The following is a 10,860-nucleotide window of genomic DNA, read 5'->3' as shown; positions in this document are numbered from 1 at the left end:
CAAGGCTTTGTACATGCAAGACAATCACTAGACAAGACAATTACAAGCTAGCAAAGACAATTACAAGAAGGGTAAGACAATCTAGGCTTGGGCAAGACAATAAGGGGCAAGGGAAGACAATCTCAGATTGTCTACCAAGCTTCAACCAAGTCAGTAAGACAATCAAAAGGGAAGGGAAGACAATTCCTTTGTCAGAAAGACAAACACTACAAACGGCAAGACAATGGAGGATTGTCTTGCACACCTTAAGCATTCGGCAAGACAAGACAAACAGATTGTCTTGCTGGAAGTGTGTCTCTCGGCAAGACAAGACAAACAGATTGTCTTGCAGACTTACACATGCCTTCGGCAAGACAATCTTCAAGGATTGTCTTGCACACCATTGAAATGAATCGGCAAGACAATTAGAGATTGTCTTGCTGATTCAATCAAGGCTAATGCAGACAATGAAGAATTGTCTTGAAAGCATGATGAATCCACTCGGCAAGACAATCCAGAATTGTCTTGCTGAGGTGATTTTTGTGATTAAATAAAGAAATAAAATGGTATATTAAAATAGAAAATTATTCACTTAATTAATTTAATCATATAAATTCATAAATTAAATTAATTCGAGAGTGAATTAATTTAATAAATAAATTACATAATTAATATAATTATTTGAGAAGTGAAATAATAGTCTATTAAAATATTTAATCACACAATCTTCAGTAGAACAACTTCCGGTCTTCTTTAAACTTGAATAATTTCTTCTTGATTTGTCGAACGAGCGAACTACCACTTCTGCTTGACTTCAAATATTTAATTTGGATAACTGATACATAGATGTACTGTCTGGTTCATCTGTATCTAGTTAAATCAAATATTCTTCGTCAAATAAACAATAAGAATTTGGTTAGTTCGTCGAGTCTTCGTCTTGTACGTACATCTTCATTAAATGGAATCTTCTGATGAAATAAAGTATAGAAACTTTATGTCTTCTGAATTCCTGGACGTGCCACAAAAGATTATTTGTGCACTGAGGCTTGAACATATTAATGAACTTCTTTCAGTGGCGTGCAGCAGCATCCTGGAACTTATCTGACATATGATTTCCATAAATCATTTGACGTTCTTCGTACTGATTCCGATGACTTGCTATTTACTGAGCTTTCTTATCTGAGTTGAGTTGTACCTCTTTAAATACAAATAGGCTGAACATATGCCTTTCAAATGTTCCACAAAATAGACATCATATGTAATGATTGGTTGGGTATTTTGTCTCAATATAAATAACTTCCAAATACTTTGAACACGAATTAACTAACTTATAACATTATAATATTTTGACACAAGATTCGACGTGTTTCTAAAATCATGTCTTTCAATTTTTAGTTTATAATATAATTATAATACAAGATATATGATATTGCCTCTCCGTCAAATTTTGAAATTGAAGCTAGATTACATGTTGCATAGATTAAATATTAGAGTAAGAAATTACTAGAAGTACAACTCCACACATTAGGGCTGAGAAAAAAAAATTGAATTCAAACCAAAAGCGAAATTGGTAAAAACCGACAAAAATCAACCGCATTAAACTGAGCCGAAATCAAATTTTTTTAAATCGGACTGATTCTATGGACCCGGTTCCGGTTTTAAGTGAAAATCAAACCGAAAAAATTGAACTGATTATTAAATAATTAATAAATATTATTTATTTATTTAATTTATATGAAAAATATATAGACTGAATTTATATGATTAGGTTCCTTGTTTATATTTTCATTTCGTTGAATACAATTGAACATACAATAAATAGTTTTTTCTACGAGCAATTGTCCAAATTTCAAAATTTATCTTTAACCATTAATCTAGTTATTAATTTATTTATTAAATTTAAAGTATATTTCTTGATTTTATTTTTGGGTTTTATATCAAACTGACCACCTATTTTGTCAAAATTTCTCACTTGACCCAACCATTTAATTTCGGACTCATTTAGGCCACTATAAACCAAATATATATCATTTTACCCACATCACTATTCATATTTCTTCACTTAATCATTTATCAAAAATCAACAGTTTGTTTTTTTACGACAAAACCACTTCGAGTATTTTCATAATTGTCTCTAGTATTTATCAAAATAATTTGGGAATTTTTAAAACAACATAGCTAGGGTGATCATATAATTATATATTTATAACTTTATATTTTTTAAACTACATAGTTATGTTGTTTTAAAAATTCCCAAATTATTTTGATAGATACTAGAGACAATTATGAAAGTTTTCGAAGTGATTTTGTGGTAAAAAAACAAACAGTTTATTTTTGATAATTGATTAAGTAAAGAAATATGAATAGTGATATGGGTAAAATGATATATATTTGGTATATTGTAGCTTAAATGAGTTCGAAATTAAATGGGTGGGTCAAGTGAGAAATTTTGATGAAACGAGTGGTCAGGATATAAAACCCTTTTATTTTTTGCTGTTTAAAACCACAACCGAACTGAAATTTTAGAGCCGAAATCAGAATTAATAATTTGGTTTAGGGGTGGCAATATCAGACACGATCCGAAACCCGACTCGAACCCGACCTAACCTGAAACCCGATTTATTGAGACAGAAACCCGAAAGTGACCCGAAAATCACCCGACTGACCCGAAATGGACCTGAAATGACTCGAAATTAGAATTTCATTTGTAATAACTTCGATCTTCAATTTTATTCAATTTTAAGTGATTTTAACTTGACCCGAAATCAACCCGATTATTGACACGAACACGACTCGTTACTCAAAATTGTCACTCCTGATTTGGTTACCGCTATTATTTTTAATTTTTAAAACCAAGAATTTTCGATTTTGATTTCACCCAAAGTCGAACCGAACCTTTTCATCTAGAATTTCATTCGTACATATCAAAATTATAAAATAATTAAAAAAGTTACATTAGAGAACTTTATTCATCGAGTCAAGGAAGCACGATCTGTTTCCCTAATCATTGTCTTCTAAAACAAACAATAGACCCCAAACATAATGGGGTTCCACAATGCAACAAACTTTACAACACATGCGAGTAAAAACAGCACCCTGAATCCGAAACAGAAAAATAGAGCTCAAATGTCAAGTTTCAACACACAAAAATAAATTCCACCAAATTTCAAATCTCTCGTTTTTTTAATTCAACTCAATAAAAAACATTCCGTGAATCGAAATGAAGGATGATGACGTCCTCCCGGTATCAACTCCGACGGCGCACATGTCATTAACTCCGGCGACATCGTCATCTTCGAAAAAGTATGGTAATTTAATTAATTCCGGCCTGTTTGGACGTGGTCGTTATAAATTTTGGGCATTGGCGGCTATTTTGCTTCTAGCTTTTTGGTCTATGCTCACCGGAACCGTCACTCTCCGGCTATCCACCGATAAGCTCAATCGATTCATCGACGACATTGCCACTCCTGTCCACGACGATCTCGACGTCCTCGTAAGTTTCGTCTCTTCTGACATTTTAAATATTTTATTACTAGAACAGTTTTAGGGCGAGAACACGGGAGAATATAGTTTTGTATATTTTGCCCCTAATATTTTAAAATTACGGATATATATACATATATGTGTGTGTTTATGTATTGAATTTGGGGTGAAATTAGGAAATGGAGGAGAGGGAGAAAGTGGTGAAGCATATGTGGGATGTGTATACGAATAGTCGGCGGATCAGAATACCTAGGTTTTGGCAAGAGGCTTTCGAAGCTGCTTACGAGGAGTTAACTAGCGATATTGCTGAAGTTAGAGAAGCTGCCATCTCCGAGATTGCTAATATGTCTATGAACTTTGTTAATCTCGAAACTCCGCCCTCGGTTAGTTACTTTCCTTTTTCTGCTTTTGTTTATGTGATTGGCCCCTTATTAGTGTTTGAACTAATTGACAAGTTTAAACATGCTACATTGTTGAAATGGCGTCAAGGATCATAGCTGAAAGTTGGGTATGTGAATTGTGGTTCTACCTACGGGAAATTAAATGTTATGTGGAGACACCTTCTTTGCAGGGATCAAAGTTTAAAAGTCTTGCTTGTTCTATAATCATAGTAAACAAAGAAGTATAGGAAATAAACACATTATTAGACTTGTTCATATTTAAAGCCAGACTTAGCTAATTGTTATATATGGAAAAATTATATGGAGATCACTATTTTATTCGAGGCCTCGCCATCTCGGAGAGACGGAGACCATGTATGTTCTGTAAACGGAAAATGTTTTGCATACCAATATATTTTGCAACGTTCTACTTGCAGAACATTTATAGTCTCCAATAAAAATGTGGTCTCCACAGAACTCAAGCCTATATAGATATGATTGAATAGTTCTACTAGAATGATGCGGGACGAATTTTGAAAAGTTGATCCGAACTTGGGTGGATTAGCTGCTATCTCAAGGGTTTTGCCAACCACAAAAGAGAGAAAAGTCATGGATCACAACTTAAAAAGGGATTCAATAAATTTCCAGTAATCAAGTCTAAAAAAAATGTGGGGATTAGAATACTTATATAAGGAATCGAAACCCTCATAACATAAGCTAAAATTAAATAAATACACAAACAACAAACAAACATATGATACACAAGTGTTTGATTGGGAAAAAATGAGATTATGCCTTCACTAGAAATCACAGAATCATGAAGGCTGAGCTAAATTTGATGTGGTCATTAGATAATTATTCTCCTGAGTAAGTTTGCATCTTGCTTTTATTTTTGTTTTGTAAGTGTTTTGTCTGTTTTATAATGTACATCACGAAATTAAAATTGCAACTGCATGTATTGGAGTTTATTCCTTTTAGCAGGGCTGTTTTTAGGTCTGGAAATCCTCTTAGGTCACTCTCTAAACATCTAGAGTAAACTTCTGTTTTACAAAATAGAGTAATTGGCTGTTTCTGTTTCAGTTTACAATTTTGACTAGAAGATAAAATCCACCGAGTGTGCCATGCATAGTCTTGCACAACAAGTCATTTTTATTGTTTGATGTCCTTATTTGGAATTCTAAGGCAAGGATAGGAGATTATATTTGTGGACATATAACAGATGGCCTCATCCAGAGGGGAGTGGCGTTATGCGTTCATTTATAAGACAAGAACCTGCCTTTGATATACTGACTGAATATTGTAGAGGTCAGCATCTTAATTGTTGTAATGTCCACCCCAATTACATGACCAACCCAGGCTGTAGTGACCCTTGTTCATTTTTTGCTCCTTACCAGCTTCCTTGTCCTTTCTTATAAATTTTTATTATATACTATTAAAAAAGTGTTCTTATAAAGCTATGATACGTGGTGCGATCTTTGCACATGTCTCTGGTTACTTAAATCTGCACCAGTGTGCCAGTAGATGCATGAGAGTTGAGGTTGATAGCATGTACTAACTACACCTGGATTGAGGATAAATATGAGTAAATTATATATACATACAGACAGCCACTTTGGTTTGTAATTACCAACTTGTTCCTTTTTTATCATAGTCTGTGGATAAATTAGTCGTTATCTTTCCAGGATTTCAGTCGACTTATCATACGGATTAGTAATACTTATATAGTTATATTAAAAAGATTAAAAATGGAGAGATGGAGGGGTGTTTTACATTAACAGCCAACCTTATGCTGGTTTTGTTATTAAGACAGAGTTCAAGTATTTATAGCTTTGTTGTGCACATGTCAATATAGCGCTGACTGTCATACTGATGTTTTGTGGGTCAATAACCAAACTGCACCCACCAAATTGAGCCCATATAGAGTAATAGTAGGTCTCTCTCTATAAGCTAATAGGTCTCTATCTTGAGCGCTGACTGTCATATTGATGTTATTGTGGTTTCAATGGGATGAACAAATATATGTGTGGCAATAAACTTCTGCCTTTATCAATGTTCATCATCATTCTGTTGGGTTTCTTTACGAGATATATATGTATTATACAACATATTTTCGAGATGGTAACAATGCATTGTTGATTTCTGTCACATCAGAGTGTAAAACGACCAGATTTGAAGCAATCAGAAAGGGATAAAGCTGAAAATCCTTCACGCAGGAAGCTATGACTTGATGAACATCATGGATCTACTACAGAAATGCTGTTCTTTCATACACGTTGAATTCTATTAAATTGCTTGTGTTGTGTTCTACCGAGTTCAAGTTAAAGGTAGGGTGAGAATTACGCTACACAACTTCTCATGTTGCGCCAGTTGCAGCTTACAATAAATATATCCTTTTAGGTTCCTACTGTTGCATCTTTGTTACTGCAACATCATTTTTGAGCAGAGTTTGTAGCGTAGCAAGTATATTCGATTGTTAGAGTTAGTTGAATTGTTAGTCATCTTAGAAATACCGAGTCTGGTGAAGATTTATTTCCTTTTGATAATGTAAATGACATTCTGTGGATATATATGTCCGAATTCTGTATGAATGAGAAAAAATCATCAGCTGCTATTGATTCTCATGAACACAGACATAAATGTGAGTTTGTAGCTTATTGTGTTGTCTTATGTGTAATTTGCATAGGAAAGCAAATACAGGAACATGTTTGGCCAAGTTAGGTTTCATGTTGGGACATGCATTATATATTCATGACCCGTAAACCTTGGTTCTCTCATGTTAATCAGCATCTGGTAACAGGTCACTTGAAACTGCTAATTTTGTGTTCCAAGTGCCTGTTTCGGACCTGAGATTCTGGAATGGTTACCATTGTCCAGAGCGGGACTATGAGCGAGTACAAGGACAGGCTGAATAACCATATACAGTAACAAACTAAAACACCAGGGCTATGGGGCCTGAGTAAACTTAAAAAGATGTAAATTAAAATTTATAAGGGATCAAACTGTTTGGGAAAGAAGTAAGAATTTCTAAAACAGAAGCTAGCATTTTCAGTTTCTTATAAGTGTTATTGACTTTTTACACAAACGGGTTAAAAAAAATTAGAAGTCGGCTTCTTATCGAAAAAAGCCGGAAGTCGTCTTGCCCAAACCGGCACTGTATTTGTTTGAAAGGTTTATAATTTCAGGATAGTTACACTTTTTTAAAATTTGAGGGATTGTAATACAATGCAATCCTATTGCAATCATCGTGGGATGATTACATTTTTAAGAAAAATTAAGAGATTATAAAGATCGTATTGTGATCAGTTTTTTGATTCTTTTTCATGAGATTATAATATCTCCATTCACAAGGTATTATGAATGATTGGTGCATGAATTTATGGGCTTTTAATCCTTCAAAATTAGGATAAATAAGTAATCTCTTCAAGCAAAAACATGGCCAAGCTGTTTTTTGTAGGATGAAATCTTGACTCTTCACAGTAAGCAGAAAGCATAATCTAAACACTGATCTATTTACCAGGCTTCTTATAACTTGTTTGTTCTGCAAAGCAGTGGAGACAGAACTAAAAGCTAGGATGTACATTGCAAATTTGCCATCACCAAGTAATAAATAATGCAGTACATAGGCTATGTAGGAAAAGCTCAAGAACGCTACACAGAGACCTTAAAACCACTACTCTGGTTGCACTTCGACGCTTGAATTCTGAGATTTCCTGCTGCTGCGCTTGCTAAAAACCTGCTCCATTTCTTCGAGAGATTTCCCTTTCGTCTCGGGCAAACAGAAGAAGAAGAAAAGCCAAGCCACTACAGAGATACCAGCAAACAAAAAGAAAGTTCCTCCTATAGTGATGGCCTTATAGATGGATATAAAGCTCATGGAAACCGCTGCATTGGTTAGCCTATTCACCGCGACTCCAATGCTCGCCCCCTGAGCCCTCAATTTCAGGGGGAATATCTCCGAGCTGTAAACCCAAGTTATAGGCGCAAGGCCGAGGGAGTAAAACATCATGTACATGTATGTAGCCGCAATGCACAATACCAAGGCCCAGGTCACTTTCTCGTCGGATTGTCTCACCACGGTTAGGCCTGCGCCTAATGCTGAATGTGCCACAATCATACCCCCCACGCTCGTTAACAAAAGCTTCCTCCTCCCGAATTTGTCGAGTAAGAGAGTCGCTATGAATATGAAAATTGTCTTGGTGACTCCCACTCCGACAGTGACGAGCAAGAGCTTGTTCTTGCTCGTCACGCCGGCTTTCTTGAATATTCGTGGACCGTATAGAACCACCGCTTCTATTCCTGTTGCGTGCTGAAAGAAATGGATGCCAAGCGCAGCTAATAACATCCACCGAACAGGCGGGGATGGCCTTAAAATGAGGTCTTTCCACACCCCTTTTCCACCCCCATTCGTGTCTTCGGGTAACTTGACAATGTCATCTTTGCAATTCTCATCAATCCCGGCCGCTCTTTTCATGTCTTTTATACGGAGCAAGGCTTCTTGCTCCGTATTAGTTATTTTCAACATGACTTTCTGTGAATCCCCGAGACGGCCTTGCATTACGAGCCATCTCGGGGACTCGGGCATTGCAAGAATGCCGAAGGCTAAACAAATAGAAGGTACTGTTGGAATCCCAAGCATCACTCTCCAACCAACTTTGAGCGTCAATTTCGACAGAAAATAGTTAGAAACATATCCTGTCAAAATGCCGATACTGATGCAGAGCTCAGGTAGAGAGCTGAGGAAGCCTCTCGTCGACGGAGACGAAATCTCCGTCGAATACACGGGAGCAATCATGAGCGCGAAGCCTACACCAAGGCCCGCGACACACCTTCCGGTGAACAAGACTGCGTAATTAGGACCATAGCCCATCAGAACCGAACCAACCAAGAAGAGCATGGAGGCCAGAACAATTGTATAACGACGGCCAATGTAATCGGAGGTTCTTCCGGCACAGAGAGACCCCACCAAAGCGCATAAGTTGAGAATCCCGGCTATGACTTCCACCTGTGTGTCACTGATTTTGAGGTCTTCTTTAATGAATATCATGGCTCCACTCATCACACCGGTGTCTGCATTATATGATACATATATTTAAATTTTAATCAAAATATGAAAAGTTAAAATGTACATATAAAAACGAGTAGTATAACATATCCAACAATCAATAATATTCAGATTTGAGGTAACTATAACCAGTGAAGATGTGTGTGCGTGAGTATAGTAGAGATAAAAGGTGCTCTCGTTCTAGAATCTCGAATGCATGTAAAAAATTGGGTACCATGGTATATGCATTAATCATCTGGGATTATAAGAATTACCATATCCAAAAATAATGGATATAATAGAACCAACAATAGCACAAGCGCACGCATACTTGTTGATCTTAGGAGGATCGCTGCTGCTGCTCGACTCCTTACCCCCTTCCATTAATATCGAAGAAACGAAGAAATGTCTGTGGCTATATAGTAAGTAGAGATCGAAAGCAGATATATATGGTATGGGGAAATAAGTGGAAGATGAGAGAGTTGGGTACGTAGACAATGTAAATAGAGTCGTAATAATAGGGGATAAGCAGGGATCGATGACTGCTTAATTACAATATAATTATCCGGATCAGCTTCCGTTTGACATGGACTACTCACCTGCGTCCATGCACTTACCCTAGTTTTTAATATTTCTTCACCAAGTTAATGTATTTGTATTTATTAGTAACAATTGAATAGGAAAGATTTGCTATCGGTAAAGGGCAAGTTATGGATTCATGTTTGGAAACTGCGGTGTCGTTTGCTACTTTATTTGTAAATTAATTATTTTGTGGCAATTTATATAAATATTGTTCTTTCTATCCAGTAACACGTGATTACTTATGATTATTGACCGATTAAGTTGATTTGATTTTGACTAGAATTTATATATATGAAAAGTTATATGAAGGATAATCTTGTAAATATTTTGTACAATAATATATTTTGAAATATTTTGTAATATATGTGTGTGTATATATATATATATAATAAAAGAAAAAAATGACATATTTATCATTAGTTTTAATATATTTTAATATCCAATCTGAGAATGAATAAGCCAGTTTATTTATATTCGACATCTGTAATTTTTAACGGGTAATGATAGATGATGATGTGATGATTGAGATGATTGATGATGGTGAATAAGTGGTAATGTACGTGTAGATGATGGTGTTGTGTATGATTAATATATTAAGATAATAAAAGGCGATTGTTTTGTATGATCTATATTTTAGGATAATAAAAGATGTATTTTATGAAGGTTATTCGTTGACATGTCTAGTATTTATAATTATGAGGGCTAACTTATACTTAAAAATTTTATGTATTAGAAAAAAAATTCTGATTCATTAGCGTTAACATCATTCCAACTCATTACATATATCATAAAAATGAGTCTAATTATAATAATTTTGTGAGAGTTTATTTTACAATTTTTTTATGTGTGTACAAAGTTATTTTTTTCTGGAGAATGCATTTCATTTTTCTAAAAAAATAAAAAATAATAATTTACATGCAATACTCTTTAAAGATTTCCTATGTCGGGATCTCATTTTAATAAGGATTTGTCTAGTGTGTGTCATGGGCATATGTTAAGCACCAAATTCTATAAGTTTGGTGAATTTTAATTGGTGTGGTTGGCGAATTTGTAGAGGGGTCCACCATTATAAAGAAATATAGTGCTTAGTGTGTACCCATGAGCACACACTAGGAAAACCGTTTTAATAATATGTATAATTCACTCTCTATATCTATATATATGAATTAATTATAATCCTAAACTATATTGGATTTGGATTTTCTTTTCAAATTAAAATATATAAAAATAATTTCAATTTTTTTAAAGGAAAATGAATAAGTAATTCCATCAACCTTCAAATTTTTTATAGGAAAATAAATTTGTCATTTTCAGATAGCTTGAACAAAATCCTACGAACAGTGAAATATTCTCAGCTGCTAAATAGTAGTGCTAGCTACACAATTACACATTAAT

General features: G+C 34.8%; 2 protein-coding genes across 3 annotated transcripts; one reads left to right on the top strand and one right to left on the bottom strand.

Annotated features, from left to right (window-relative positions):
* Positions 1 to 3,014: 3,014 nt before the first annotated feature.
* On the top strand, positions 3,015 to 6,463 carry LOC108220655 (uncharacterized). Its single transcript, XM_017394478.2, has 3 exons — positions 3,015 to 3,472; positions 3,639 to 3,845; positions 5,994 to 6,463. Exons 1-3 carry the CDS (start codon positions 3,200 to 3,202, stop codon positions 6,063 to 6,065), a joined length of 552 nt encoding a protein of 183 aa, XP_017249967.1. The 5' UTR covers positions 3,015 to 3,199; the 3' UTR covers positions 6,066 to 6,463.
* A 771-nt stretch (positions 6,464 to 7,234) lies between these two features.
* LOC108220654 (probable polyol transporter 6) lies at positions 7,235 to 9,475 on the bottom strand. 2 transcript variants are annotated; one of them, XM_064093071.1, is made up of 2 exons: positions 9,215 to 9,475; positions 7,235 to 8,909 (listed from the first exon to the last, which is right to left on the bottom strand). In XM_064093071.1, the coding sequence occupies exon 2, from the start codon at positions 8,896 to 8,898 to the stop codon at positions 7,513 to 7,515; it is 1,386 nt and encodes a 461-aa protein (XP_063949141.1). In that variant the 5' UTR covers positions 8,899 to 8,909; positions 9,215 to 9,475; the 3' UTR covers positions 7,235 to 7,512. The 2 variants fall into 2 exon arrangements, with proteins under 2 accessions (XP_063949141.1, XP_017249966.1); XM_017394477.2 differs by having other exon boundaries at positions 9,159 to 9,474.
* Between the last annotated feature and the right edge of the window lie 1,385 nt (positions 9,476 to 10,860).

The sequence above is a fragment of the Daucus carota genome, chromosome 5, assembly GCF_001625215.2.
Source record: "Daucus carota subsp. sativus chromosome 5, DH1 v3.0, whole genome shotgun sequence".
Lineage (NCBI taxonomy): Eukaryota > Viridiplantae > Streptophyta > Magnoliopsida > Apiales > Apiaceae > Daucus > Daucus carota.
This window is presented reverse-complemented; position numbering and strand designations above follow the sequence as displayed.

What these genes read in the sequence shown, in the direction of transcription:
- LOC108220655 (XM_017394478.2), top strand. Translation starts at nt 3,200, where the DNA reads ATGAAGGATGATGACGTCCTCCCGGTATCAACTCCGACGGCGCACATG. An exon ending in ACGACGATCTCGACGTCCTC is followed by an intron (nt 3,473 to 3,638) that starts GTAAGTTTCGTC and finishes GGGTGAAATTAG; the next exon opens with GAAATGGAGGAGAGGGAGAA. An exon ending in ATCTCGAAACTCCGCCCTCG is followed by an intron (nt 3,846 to 5,993) that starts GTTAGTTACTTT and finishes CTGTCACATCAG; the next exon opens with AGTGTAAAACGACCAGATTT.
- LOC108220654 (XM_017394477.2), bottom strand. Translation starts at nt 9,267, where the DNA reads ATGGAAGGGGGTAAGGAGTCGAGCAGCAGCAGCGATCCTCCTAAGATC. An exon ending in ATCCATTATTTTTGGATATG is followed by an intron (nt 8,910 to 9,158) that starts GTAATTCTTATA and finishes CATATAATGCAG; the next exon opens with ACACCGGTGTGATGAGTGGA.